The sequence below is a fragment of the Rattus norvegicus genome, chromosome 16, assembly GCF_021556685.1.
Source record: "Rattus norvegicus strain SHRSP/BbbUtx chromosome 16, alternate assembly SHRSP_T2T, whole genome shotgun sequence".
Lineage (NCBI taxonomy): Eukaryota > Metazoa > Chordata > Mammalia > Rodentia > Muridae > Rattus > Rattus norvegicus.
Genome location: NC_141549.1, coordinates 11,372,266 through 11,386,584, shown reverse-complemented (window position 1 = coordinate 11,386,584; position 14,319 = coordinate 11,372,266). Strand labels below are relative to the sequence as shown.

The window sequence follows — 14,319 nt, the reverse complement described above, 5'->3', positions numbered from 1 at the left end:
GCCAGGGTGTTGTGGGTGGAATGGGTGGGTGGGAGCTGGAGCATCCTCATAGAAACTGGGGCATGAGGAGGGGACATGGGGGATGGGGCAAGGCAATAACTTTAGAAATCTAAAAACATGAAATATACAAGAAAAATGAAATTTATAAAAACAGAAAAAAACATAGAAAAAAGCATGTGTTGATCAGGACTTGAACTAGTTCAGGCTTAAGAGCAGCAGGAAGATGGCGATTATAAGGACCTAAGAATGGAGAAAAGCTTTACCAGTCCTTGTGTTAATCTACCATGTTTTATGCAGGTCAAGACAATGAAGAGGAAGCCAGTCATCTTGGAACTCCACAATATGTCCTGCTCCACACTATGCTCCTCTACTGTGCTCTTTACCTTACACTCAATGTTTTCAACTCACAATCTGGCTGTGTCGGTGGTAATATTTAGTCTTCCACTGCTTTGCCATCACAATTATATGCATAAATTTTACTCCAGGGATGGATATACCAGATTCATGTCTTTGCTGCTGTAAGGAAGCTATGGGATTTTTGTGGCTTATTCTTGCTTACCTGATCAGTGACTTAGATGCTTGGGACATTATGCTCCTTTTGCATAATCCTTCACTATATAGGCTTTTCATATCTAACAACACATACACCCCACACATAGACACACACACACACACAGACACACACACACACACACAAAATACACACACACAAAACACATACGAACAGACTCATGTACACAAAACCACAAATATACATGAAAGTTAGAATGTATGCAGGTAAGCACTCCCATGTAGTTTCATTTCATGCCTTCCCAGGCAAAAATGTACATAATATATGTGAGAATGTTCTTATGTGAAGGCCCTCCTCACATGTACTGTGAGAATCTAGCATGCGCATGCATGTGCACATGCAGGAGGACCAGAAAACTTTTGGGTACTGGAACCAAAGAAACTAAGAAAACATCTCAAGGAAGAGCAAAGGAGCAATGAACACAACTCTATTTCATTTGGCAGGGAAAGAAGTTAATAATTTAATATAACACTGCCCACCATTGTGCAGTAGCAGGGAAGTCTGAGCTCATGCACATTATGTGGATTCCTCTGCTCACTGGCTTGCTAAATCACGACACAGACACTCTGATTTAAGGAGGGAGATGACAAGGGAATGAAGAGTGAATGACTTTGGAGAAAAACCACTGGTAAGAGTAGAAAAAATCTAGAGGAAGAGATGGGATAGAAGGGAGTGAGGAGATGAGGGAGTAGAGAAGTGATGGCTGCCACACACCACAGGGTGGGGACAGAGGATGGGTGGTGATGGTTGCTCAAGTTTCACTCAGTTGCTGTGACAAGCACCAGAACTAAATACTACTAAGGAAAGAGAAAGTTTTCTTGCAGATGACAGATCACAGTCCAACACTGGATAGAATCAGATCAAGGATTCAATCAGGAATTGAAAGAAGAGGCAATGGAGGATGAATCCCCTCTGAAAGAGTGCTAGGGGGCCAGCTTCCATCTGGTAAGCCATTGGATGTTCCTAGGTCAGAGGATCACAAAGGGCTGTAAAGCTTCTGGCTTAAGCCATAAAATGATCTTCATGGTACAACTGTCTGTGGGAAAGACAATTCCTATGCAGGCACACTAATATTGTGGGGCTGCTGGCTGTCACACATGTATGGGATCTCATTCCACACAGAATGCATACAAGGTCAGGTAAATGGGAGGAAACATGCCCAAGGTATGTTTATGGTAGATTGGGAAAATTAGGGCAGAAATTATGAGTCTGCTGATTCAGTTCAACAGTAGAGACTCAGCTTGCAAAACTGAGGTGCTGCCTATTTTGAGATATCTCTGGGAATAGTGGAGTGGGAAACAGATGTGTACCTGATTGAATTTGTGCACCTAGGAAATGGGTGTGGACATGGGGGCCTTTAAGGCAACAAGTACTGTTGAAGAAGTGACAGTAATGGAACCTCCCTTTTGAAAATTACCTAAGAACACAGAACCTCGGTAACCAGGCAACCCATTGGTTAGAGGAAGGCCTGCAGGCTCACTTGGTAGAGACAGTAGAGAGGGCAGAATGTTCTCTTGCTGTCTTCGGACTACTCGAGGCTCAAGCCTCAAGAAAGACAACAGGAGGGACCATGATGTTGTCTGGAGGCACAGACTTCAGTCTTGCCTTCAGTGCCTATGGCCATTTACTCAAAGGGGAAATAATTTGACCAAAGCCAACCACAGAATGACTCACACAGACCTGGTAACTACTCTGTTTTCTCTTGGTGTTCAGAATAGAAATAATTCAGGGAAACTTGAAATGAGGAGAACCAATCAGATTTTGCACATTTGTGCCAGTTCGACCCCTCCACTTTGATCTTTTTTCAGGATGAGAAGGTTTCTGCTCAAAAGAACCTGATGGAGACCAGGACTGAGTCATACATCAGGGCACAGACTGTGGTTGAGCAGATGAACACGCTGGTGCCTTCTCTGGACAAAGGGTACCCATTGGTTTTCCTAGCTTTTCTATCTACATATAAAAGTTCTGCCACACCCCTTCACATATTGGACCTGCTGTTTGTGAGGTGAGTGCCCATGTCTAAGCCCATAGTTCTTAAAGTTTTCTGTTGGTTTCAGGAAATTCCCTCCCTTCCTCTGTCTCTGTCTATCTGTCTCTCTGTCTCTCTGTCTCTCTCTCTGTCTCTGTCTTGTGTGTCTCTCTGTGTGTGTCTCTCTCTGTGTGTGTCTCTCTCTGTCTCTCTCTGTTGTGTTTCTCTCTCTCTGTCTCTCTCTCTGTGTCTCTGTCTCTCTTTCTATTCTCTCTCTCTGTCTCTCTCTGTTATCTAATCTCTCTTTGTCTCCATATGTCCTTGTCTCTGTTTTTCTCTCTCTCTTTGTTTCTTTCTCTTACTTTCTCTCTCACCTTACCTTCTCTTTCTCTAACCCTTTCAGTCTCTCTCGCTGTGTGTGTGTGTGTGTGTGTGTGTGTGTGTGTGTGCGTGTGTGTGTCTGTGTGTAGCTGATAATTCTAAGAGCTTCTTATTGGTTTACGGAAAATCCCTCCCTCAGTCTCTCTCAGTCCCTCTCACTCTCTCTATCTCACCCAAACTATGTCTGTTAATTGTCCATTTCTGTTGCTCTCTGTGTTCTTTTCTCTACTTGATTCTCTCTTTCTCACTTTCTCTCTCTCCTTTTTCTCTCTCTCTCTCTCTCTCTGTCTCTCTTTGTGTGTGCATGTGTGTGAATGATTGTTTGTTTTTGTTTGCATGTTTGTGTATTTGGGTATGTGTATCTTGCTAATAGTTCTCAGAGCTTCCTGTTGATTTCAGGAATTTTCATCGCTTCCTCAGTCACTTTAGTGTCTCTCTGTCTCTCTCTGTCTCTGTCTCTTTGTCTCTTTGTCTCTGTCTCTCTCTCTCTCTCTCTCTCTCTCTCTCTCTTTCTCTCTCTGTCACTCTTTCCCACTCTCCCTCCCCCTCTCTCTGTCTCCCACGATCCCTGTTTCTTTTTCTGTCTCCCTTTGTTTCTTTCTCTCTCACGATCTCTCCCTCTCTTTCTCTCATTCTCTCTGTCATTTTTGCTGTGTTGTGTGTGTGCCTGTATTTCTTGCTGATATTTCTCAGAGTTCTTGTTTGTCCAGGGATTTCGCTCATTTCTTCAGTGTCTCTCTGTGTCTCTTTTAGTCTCTGTGTGTGTGTCTCTCACTGTATCTCTATCTCTTTCTCCCTCTATCTCTCTCTCTGTTTCTGTCTCTGTTTTCTCTCTGACAGTTTTGCTCTCTTTCTCTCCTGCTCTCAGTCTCTCCATCTGTCTATCTGTCTCTCTGTCTCTCTCTCCTTTGGTGTGTGGGTGTGTTTCTGTGTTTCTGTGTGTATGTCTCTCTGTGTGTTTATGTGAGCTTGTTTTATGTCTTGCTCACATTTTCCCTTTGTCTTTTTCTCTCTTTATCTTCTCATCTCCCAATCTTTTCTTTCAGCTCTCCCTTTCCTTTCGCTCTCCATGGCATCTCAGGCTCTATCCCTGTCTCTATCTCAGTTTCTGTCTCTATCTCAATCTATATAAAGGAGGTTCTAGAAATTTTAGAGTACCCAGGAGAGATGTCTCCCAGTAGATGCCCATGAAGGATAATCCAGGAAAGCATGTGACCAAGGAGATTTCTTAATAAAGATGCCTGTGTTCAACATTTGCACAGATACATTGAAAGAACTATTGTGCACAGGTGAAATTCTAATCCTGAAAGCAAACAGGACTGCCTGTATTAGGTGAGGGGCATGGGACTTTAGAGCTGACATTCTCTCTGGTGTTCTCTAGGTACGCATACTTCAGCCCTCATTCTAAAGAGGATGAACAAGTAAAGAACACCCTCTGTAGCTTCTTGGAAACATGGATGGACAAGAACCCTGAGGACTTTTGTGACCCATCAGACTTGTTGCCTCTGAAATACCTGAAGGCCTACTTGAGTGTATACATCCACTGTGATCTTAGTGTCCGTGTCAAGAGGCTGCTGACACAGTTGGAGGAAGAACATGCCAAGGATTCCCAGGCCAAAGATGAGGAAGACTCAGATCTGGGGAGACACACATCTTCAGAACCACAGATTGAATGGGTTTAAACCAACAGGGAAAAGAGACATTCTGGAGGCTGAACCAACTTGTGCACCAGAGCTGGAGGGCAGAGAACCCTCTAGAAGTTTCTGTGACACAAGAGACTTTGTAACCAGATGTGTCAGCAGCTGCCCAGACAGCACACATGATAGCAGCTGTGGAACCTGTGTCTCAGTCTGTCTGTAGATGCAATGTATCTTTCAGTCATTTCCTGCTTGTTACAGTGGGCCTACCTATTTAGAGAATGGCCCTGTCAGCTGTGGTCATCAATTGGTGTCCATCTTATATCTGATCTGTGGCCCCTTTGCCTCATGATCAGCTGCTGATTTCAATCCAGCAGCAGTTCCAACCCCACAAGCCAGCCTTCCCCTCCCCTGAGAAAGAGCCCTTTTATTCCTTCTGATATTTCAATATTGTGTTTATTTTAAGTATTAGTTTAATAAATTGTTAGTATTTGTTTACCATGTCTGAAAAGCTATCTAATAATGAGACAAAATATCTGCAAATTATAAAATATTCTCTTTGATATATTATTTTAAGTTTATTCAAAGTTGCTTAAGGAGCAAAAATAATTTGAAAGAAAACATAAGTGTTTAAAACTATTAAGTGACATGTTTAGGTTATAAAATGTATATGTCTCTCTGCCCCCAGACCCGGTGAGAGAGAGACCCAACCGCCTGGTCAGGTGGGCACTCCTGAGGCTGCAGAACAGAAGAGACCACCAACACTGCTCACCCCTGCCCACATCCCTGGCCCAAGAGGAAACTGTATAAGGCCTCTGGGCTCCCGTGGGGGAGGGCCCAGGAACGGCAGGACCCCTGCCTGAGACACCACTGGAACCTGAAAGAAACAGACCGGATAAACAGTTCTCTGCACCCAAATCCCGTGGGAGGGAGAGCTAAACCTTCAGAGAGGCAGACAAGCCTGGGAAACCAGAAGAGACTGCTCCCTGCACACACATCTTGGACGCCAGAGGAAAAAGCCAAAGACCATCAGTGGTGCACTGAAGCTCCCGGAAGGGGCGGCACAGGTCTTCCTGGTTGCTGCCACTGCAGAGAGCCCGTGGGCAGCACCCCATGAGCGAACTTGAGCCTCAGGACCACAGGTAAGACCAAATTTTCTGCTGCAAGAAAGCTGCCTGGTGAACTCAAGACACGGGCCCACAGGAACAACTGAAGACCTGTAGAGAGGAAAAACTACACGCCCGAAAGCAGAACACTGTTCCCATAACTGACTGAAGGAGAGGAAAACAGGTCTACAGCACTCCTGACAAACAGGCTTATAGGACAGTCTAGCCACTGTCAGAAATAGCAGAACAAAGTAACACTAGAGATAATCTGATGGCGAGAGGCAAGCACAGGAACCCAAGCAACAGAAACCAAGAATACATGGCACCATCGGAGCCCAATTCTCCCATCAAAACAAACATGGAATATCCAAACACACCAGAAAAGCAAGATCTAGTTTCAAAATCATTTTTGATCATGATGCTGGAGGACTTCAAGAAAGACATGAAGAACTCCCTTAGAGAACAAGTAGAAGCCTACAGAGAGGAATCGCAAAAATGCCTGAAAGAATCGCAAAAATCCCTGAAAGAATTCCAGGAAAACATAAATAAACAAGTAGAAGCCCATAGAGAGGAGACACAAAAATCCCTGAAAGAATTCCAGGAAAACACAATCAAACAGTTGAAGGAATTAAAAATGGAAATAGAAGCAATCAAGAAAGAACACATGGAAACAACCCTGGATATAGAAAACCAAAGAAGAGACAAGGAGCTGTAGATACAAGCTTCACCAACAGAATACAAGAGAAAGAAGAGAGAATCTCAGGAGCAGAAGATTCCATAGAAATCATTGACTCAACTGTCAAAGATAATGTAAAGCGGAAAAAGCTACTGGTCCAAAACATACAGGAAATCCAGGACTCAATGAGAAGATCAAACCTAAGGATAATAGGTATAGAAGAGAGTGAAGACTCCCAGCTCAAAGGACCAGTAAATATCTTCAACAAAATCATAGAAGAAAACTTCCCTAACCTAAAAAAAGAGATACCCATAGACATACAAGAAGCCTACAGAACTCCAAATAGATTGGACCAGAAAAGAAACACCTCCCGTCACATAATTGTCAAAACACCAAACGCACAAAATAAAGAAAGAATATTAAAAGCAGTAAGGGAAATGGGTCAAGTAACATATAAAGGCAGACCTATCAGAATCACACCAGACTTCTCGCCAGAAACTATGAAGGCCAGAAGATCCTGGACTGATGTCATACAGACCCTAAGAGAACACAAATGCCAGCCCAGGTTACTGTATCCAGCAAAACTCTCAATTAACATTGATGGAGAAACCAAGATATTCCATGACAAAACCAAATTTACACAATATCTTTCTACAAATCCAGCACTACAAAGGATGATAAATGGCAAAGCCCAACATAAGGAGGCAAGCTATACCCTAGAAGAAGCAAGAAACTAATCGTCTTGGCAACAAAACAAAGAGAATGAAAGCACACAAACATAACCTCACATCCAAATATGAATATAAAGGGAAACAATAATCACTATTCCTTAATATCTCTCAATATCAATGGCCTCAACTCCCCAATAAAACGACATAGATTAACAAACTGGATACGCAACGAGGACCCTGCATTCTGCTGCCTGCAGGAAACACACCTCAGAGACAAAGACAGACACTACCTCAGAGTGAAAGGCTAGAAAACAACTTGCCAAGCAAATGGTCGGAAGAAACAAGCTGGAGTAGCCATTCTAATATCAAATAAAATCAATTTCCAACTAAAATTCATCAAAAAAGATAAGGAAGGACACTTTATATTCATCAAAGGAAAAATCCACCAAGATTAAATCTCAATCCTAAATATCTATGCCCCAAATACAAGGGTACCTACATACGTAAAAGAAACCTTACTAAAGCTCAAAACACACATTGCACCTCACACAATAATAGTGGGAGATTTCAACACCCCACTCTCATAAATGGACTGATCATGGAAACAGAAATTAAACAAAGACGTAGACAGACTAAGAGAAGTCATGAGCCAAATGGACTTAACGGATATTTATAGAACATTCTATCCTAAAGCAAAAGGATATACCTTCTTCTCAGCTCCTCATGGTACTTTCTCCAAAACTGACCATATAATTGGTCAAAAAACGGGACTCAACAGGTACAGAAAGATAGAAATAATCCCATGCGTGCTATCGGACCACAACGGCCTAAAACTGGTCTTCAATAACAATAAGGGAAGAATGCCCACATATACGTGGAAATTGAACAATGCTCTACTCAATGATAACCTGGTCAAGGAAGAAATAAAGAAAGAAATTAAAGGCTTTTTAGAATTTAATGAAAATGAAGGTACAACATACCCAAACTTATGGGACACAATGAAAGCTGTGCTGGGGGGAAAACTCATAGCGCTGAGTGCCTGCAGAAAGAAACAGGAAAGAGCATTTGTCAGCAGCTTGACAGCACACCTAAAAGCTCTAGAACAAAAAGAAGCAAATACACCCAGGAGGAGTAGAAGGCAGGAAATAATCAAACTCAGAGCTGAAATCAACCAAGTAGAAACAAAAAGGACCATAGAAAGAATCAACAGAACCAAAAGTTGGTTCTTTGAGAAAATCAACAAGATAGATAAACCCTTACCCAGGGACACAGAGAGGAACTACTAACGAGAGGACACAGAGAGTGCGTCCAAATTAACAAAATCAGTAATTAAAAGGGAGACATAACTACAGACTCAGAGGAAATTCAATAAATCATCAGATCTTACTATAAAAACCTATATTCAACAAAATTTGAAAATCTGCAGGAAATGGACAATTTCCTAGACAGATACCAGGTATCAAAGTTAAATCAGGAACAGATAAACCAGTTAAACAACCCCATAAGTCCTAAGGAAATAGAAGCAGTCATTAAAGGTCTCCCAACCAAAAAGAGCCCAGGTCCAGATGGGCTTAGTGCAGAATTCTATCAAACCTTCATAGAAGACCTCATACCAATATTATCCAAACTATTCCACAAAATTGAAACAGATGGAGCCCTACCGAATTCCTTCTACGAAGCCACAATTACTCTTATACCTAAACCACACAAAGACACAACAAAGAAAGAGAACTTCAGACCAATTTCCCTTATGAATATCGATGCAAAAATACTCAATAAAATTCTGGCAAACCGAATTCAAGAGCACATCAAAACAATCATCCACCATGATCAAGTAGGCTTCATCCCAGGCATGCAGGGATGGTTTAATATACGGAAAACCATCAACGTGATCCATTATATAAACAAACTGAAAGAACAGAACCACATGATCATTTCATTAGATGCTGAGAAAGCATTTGACAAAATTCAACACCCCTTCATGATAAAAGTCCTGGAAAGAAAAGGAATTCAAGGCCCATACCTAAACATAGTAAAAGCCATATACAGCAAACCAGTTGCTAACATTAAAATAAATGGAGAGAAACTTGAAGCAATCCCACTAAAATCAGGGACTACACAAGGCTGCCCACTCTCTCCCTACTTATTCAATATAGTTCTTGAAGTTCTAGCCTGAGCAATCAGACAACAAAAGGAGATCAAGGGGATACAGATCGGAAAAAAGAGGTCAAAATATCACTATTTGCAGATGACATGATAGTATATTTAAGTGATCCCAAAAGTTCCACCAGAGAACTACTAAAGCTGATAAACAACTTCAGCAAAGTGGCTGGGTATAAAATTAACTCAAATAAATCAGTTGCCTTCCTCTATACAAAAGAGAAACAAGCCGAGAAAGAAATTAGGGAAACGACACCCTTCATAATACACCCAAATAATATAAAGTACCTCGGTGTGACTTTAACCAAGCAAGTAAAAGATCTGTACAATAAGAACTTCAAGACACTGAGGAAAGAAATTGAAGAAGACCTCAGGAGATGGAAAGATCTCCCATGCTCATGGATTGGCACGATTAATATAGTAAAAATGGCCATTTTACCAAAAGCAATCTACAGATTCAATGCAATCCCCATCAAAATACCAATCCAATTCTTCAAAGAGTTAGACAGAACAATTTGCAAATTCATCTGGAATAACAAAAAACCCAGGATAGCTAAAGCTATCCTCAACAATAAAAGGACTTCAGGGGGAATCACTATCCCTGAACTCAAGCAGTATTACAGAGCAATAGTGATAAAAACTGCATGGTATTGGTACAGAGACAGACAGATAGACCAATGGAATAGAATTGAAAACCCAGAAATGAACCCACACACCTATGGTCACTTGATTTTTGACAAAGGAGCCAAAACCATCCAATGGAAAAAAGATAGCATTTTCAGCAAATGGTGCTGGTTCAACTGGAGGGCAACATGTAGAAGAATGCAGATCGATCCATGCTTATCACCCTGTACAAAGCTTAAGTCCAAGTGGATCAAGGACCTCCACATCAAACCAGACACACTCAAACTAATAGAAGAAAAACTAGGGAAGCATCTGGAACACATAGGCACTGGAAAAAAATTCCTGAACAAAACACCAATGGCTTATGCTCTAAGATCAAGAATCGACAAATGGGATCTCATAAAACTGCAAAGCTTCTGTAAGGCAAAGGACACTGTGGTTAGGACAAAACGGCAACCAACAGATTGGGAAAAAGATCTTTACCAATCCTACAACAGATAGAGGCCTTATATCCAAAATATACAAAGAACTCAAGAAGTTAGACCGCAGGGAAACAAATAACCCTATTAAAAAATGGTGTTCAGAGCTAAACAAAAATTCACAGCTGAGGAATGCCGAATGGCTGAGAAACACCTAAAGAAATGTTCAACATCTTTAGTCATAAGGGAAATGCAAATCAAAACAACCCTGAGATTTCACCTCACACCAGTGAGAATGGCTAAGATCAAAACTCAGGTGACAGCAGATGCTGGCAAGGATGTGGAGAAAGAGGAACACTCCTCCATTGTTGGTGGGATTGCAGACTGGTAAAACCATTCTGGAAATCAGTCTGGAGGTTCCTCAGAAAATTGGACATTGAACTGCCTGAGGATCCAGCTATACCTCTCTTGGGCATATACCCAAAAGATGCCTCAACATATAAAAGAGACACGTGCTCCACTATGTTCATCGCAGCCTTATTTATAATAGCCAGAAAATGGAAAGAACCCAGATGCCCTTCAACAGAGGAATGGATACAGAAAATGTGGTACATCTACACAATGGAATAATTACTCAGCTATCAAAAACAACGAGTTTATGAAATTCATAGGCAAATGGTTGGAACTGGAAAATATCATCCTGAGTGAGCTAACCCAATCACAGAAAGACATACATGGTATGCACTCATTGATAGGTGGCTATTAGCCCAAATGCTTGAATTACCCTAGATCCCTAGAACAAACGAAACTCAAGACGGATGATCAAAATGTGAATGCTTCACTCCTTCTTTAAATGAGGAAAAAGAATACCCCTGGCAGGGAAGGGAGAGGCAAAGATTAAAACAGAGACTAAAGGAGCACCCATTCAGAGCCTGCCCCACATGTGGCCCATACATATACAGCCACCCAATTAGACAAGATGGATGAAGCAAAGAAGTGCAGTCCGACAGGAGCCGGATGTAGATCGCTCCTGAGAGACACAGCCAGAATACAGCAAATACAGAGGCGAATGCCAGCAGCAAACCACTGAACTGAGAATAGGTCCCCTATTGAAGGAATCAGAGAAAGAACTGGAAGAGCTTGAAGGGGCTCGAGACCCCAAAAGTACAACAATGCCAAGCAACCAGAGCTTCCAGGGACTAAGCCACTACCTAAAGACTATACATGGACTGACCCTGGACTCTGACCCCATAGGTAGCAATGAATATCCTAGTAAGAGCACCAGTGGAAGGGGAAGCCCTGGGTCCTGCTAAGACTGAACCCCCATTGAACTAGTCTATGGGGGGAGGGCGGCAATTGGGGGTGGGTTGGGAGGGGAACACCCAGAAGGAAGGGGAGGAGGGAGGGGGATGTTTGTCCGGAAACCGGGAAAGGGAATAACACTCGAAATGTATATAAGAAATACTCAAGTTAATAAAAAAAAATGTATATGTCTTCAATAGACATTTTTCTCCAGAAGTAATACACATCACTACTAAATTACATGTAATAAAGTTCAACTTTAGCTTTCAGTAATCTTTATCTACACTCGTGGGGTGGTACCACTTTCCTCCATTGGAAACAGTACAAGTCACATAGAAATGGTTACATTTTACACCCAGATGGTCCAAAGTTTCTGGAGGATGGGGAATCATAGAACCACAGCTCATTACTAGGACACATGTAGAAGGCCTTAACTTCTTTAAATGATATGTGGCCAGGTCTTGCAAGTTACACAAGCAACTAAATTGACATTGCACCAGCCATGTTGTGTAAATCACACAAAGAATTAAAATCAGAAAGCCAAACTGCACGAATGACCTGCAGAAGAGGAAGGGATTCATTGTGCCTTGCTACAGCATACGCAAGGGTCAAAGTTACTGTGCTAAGCCAATAAGTCAAAGACAATTCTAGAATTAGGCAAAAATATTGGCAATGGATAGATCTATGGAGGCAGACATCCCATGTTCTTTTGGAATGAGAAAATGTTTTGAATGGTAGAAGGTGCTCTTCAAATGTAGAAAACATTTTCTAAAAGTGCACAATGCATTTTAATTGTATCTACCCCTCACCACCTCCCATCTAGTCATCCCATGACTTTACCACCAGACTACATTCTGGTATCAATTAATTAAATAAAATTTTACTTATTTATTTATGATAGCAATTAATGATGCAATATTCCAATTTTATTCACCCTGTGCACCCAAGTAATGTATGTCATGTACTAAAAGGAATGTGATCTCTACCTTATTACACCAATACAGTCACTCTACCACTGATCATTTCCTCAAACCAAAATTAAACCCCCCTCCCCAAAGAGAGCAACTGCTATAAGGAACTCAGCAAGGGTGAGGATGTCAGAAACCCCTTCTCCATGGCAAAGAAGAAGCATAAAATCCCTCAGGACCAAAGCAGAATCCATATATATATATATATATATATATATATATATATATATATATATATATGTGTGTGTGTGTGTGTGTGTGTGTGTGTGTGTGTGTGTGTGTGTGTGTGTGTGTGTGTGTGTGTATGTATGTGACAATAAGAGTTAAAAGAGAAAGATGTATCAGTATATAAATAATAATGAAATATAAAAAGTAATTTTAAAAAGTCCTGATAGGACATTATGAAACGAGAAACCTCCACAGTAGATTTAAATGGGTTCATTTACTCTTGGCCATTTCCTGATGAACATGAGGACTGTACCTAAGAGGAGTTTGTTTCCTTAGAGACTCCATTAGAAAAAAACTAAATTTTCAATTGCAAGGTGTTATCAGGTGAAGATACTCCGGGGTTAAGAATGGCTGCATGAGGCCGCTTCTCCAATATAGGACTGAGTGTTCCAAGGTGTCTCACTCTACATAATGTCTGCTTATGGGCCTCAGTATGTCTTGTGATCTGCTTGAGAAGGACTCTGCTCTGATGCTAAGTGAGCAAGGCACTGTTCTATGATCATAAGAGATAATTAGAAATCACTTTTTCAATCTTTCTTTTGTAGAGAATCCCATTTACATTATCCCCAGGTCACTCACCTATCCAGTCTCAGGTTCTTGGTCAGCCAAGCAGTGTCAGGTGTGGTGTCCATGTCAGAGAATGAATCCTAAGTCAAGGCAGATATCTGTCCGTTATTCCCACAATATTTGTGTCCCAGTACTACAAGCATATCTAGTGACATTATACTCAAAGTTTTTGTACTATGGTTAGAGTATATGGGTTTTTTTCCCTAGATAAAACTGCAGACATTTCTAGGAAAGAGTAGATGCTTGAAAGCCATGGAATCCCTGCTTTGGATTTCTCACATCTCAGACAGCACTTTCCCCTCCTGGAGCATCCGCTGTCTCAGTGTAAGATAGTGTGATGAGCACAGTCAAACTCTCCATGTTTTGCCTCATCCTGTGGACATGGCCAAAGGCTGGGAGCACATGGACCAACAATACAGATGTAAACAGAATTCTCAACAGATACTCTCACTTAAAGAAATGCACTATGAGAAATGTTCATCATCCCTATTCATCAGGGAAGAGCAAATAAAATGATTGTGAGATCCATCTTACATGAGAAGAGCTAAAACAATAAAGAAAGTCAAAGTTGATGCTAAGAGGGAGGGGAACACTTTTCTAATGTTGCTGGAAGTATAAACTTGTACAATAACTTTGGAAGTCAACATTTTCGGTTTTGAGAAAAAAATGCTTAAGACAAGTTCACTTGCTAAATTATTTTCATACAGTATTAATTGTTAATGTCTAGAAACAACCTAAAATCCTTCAACTAAAGAGCAGATAAAGATATATTTTTCACGTAGACAGTGGAGTGCGCTCCAGCTGTTAAACTCGTCGTCTTGCTCCATCCTGGCAAAGGAAAGGACCAAGAAAACAAACATGAACTGACGTACATGTGGAAACTCTGTTAAAGTACAGAGCAGGTGTGCTACAGTCCACAACCCAGAGGAGCTAAGGAATAAGAGGAACGAAGATGATGATTGATGCACCTCACTGTGGAGAAGACCACAATAGATATCTGTCTTCCAGTGGACAGATTAGGATATCAGCCCAGCCACAAA

At 41.4% G+C, this 14,319-nt stretch overlaps 1 protein-coding gene and 1 long non-coding RNA gene across 3 annotated transcripts in view; one reads left to right on the top strand and one right to left on the bottom strand.

The window, feature by feature from the left end:
• Nucleotides 1-14,319, bottom strand: part of LOC146583947 (uncharacterized) — a 412,373-nt gene that overhangs the window by 189,525 nt on the left and 208,529 nt on the right. Inside the window, exon 4 of one of the 2 annotated variants that reach the window (NR_203054.1) lies at nucleotides 13,292-13,359. This is a non-coding gene — a long non-coding RNA (uncharacterized LOC146583947). 2 annotated transcript variants of the gene reach the window in all.
• On the top strand, nucleotides 2,078-4,603 carry Rgl4 (ral guanine nucleotide dissociation stimulator like 4). The gene is given in 3 exon segments (NM_001402508.1): nucleotides 2,078-2,254; nucleotides 2,380-2,576; nucleotides 4,303-4,603. Coding segments are annotated over 3 exon segments (675 nt in total).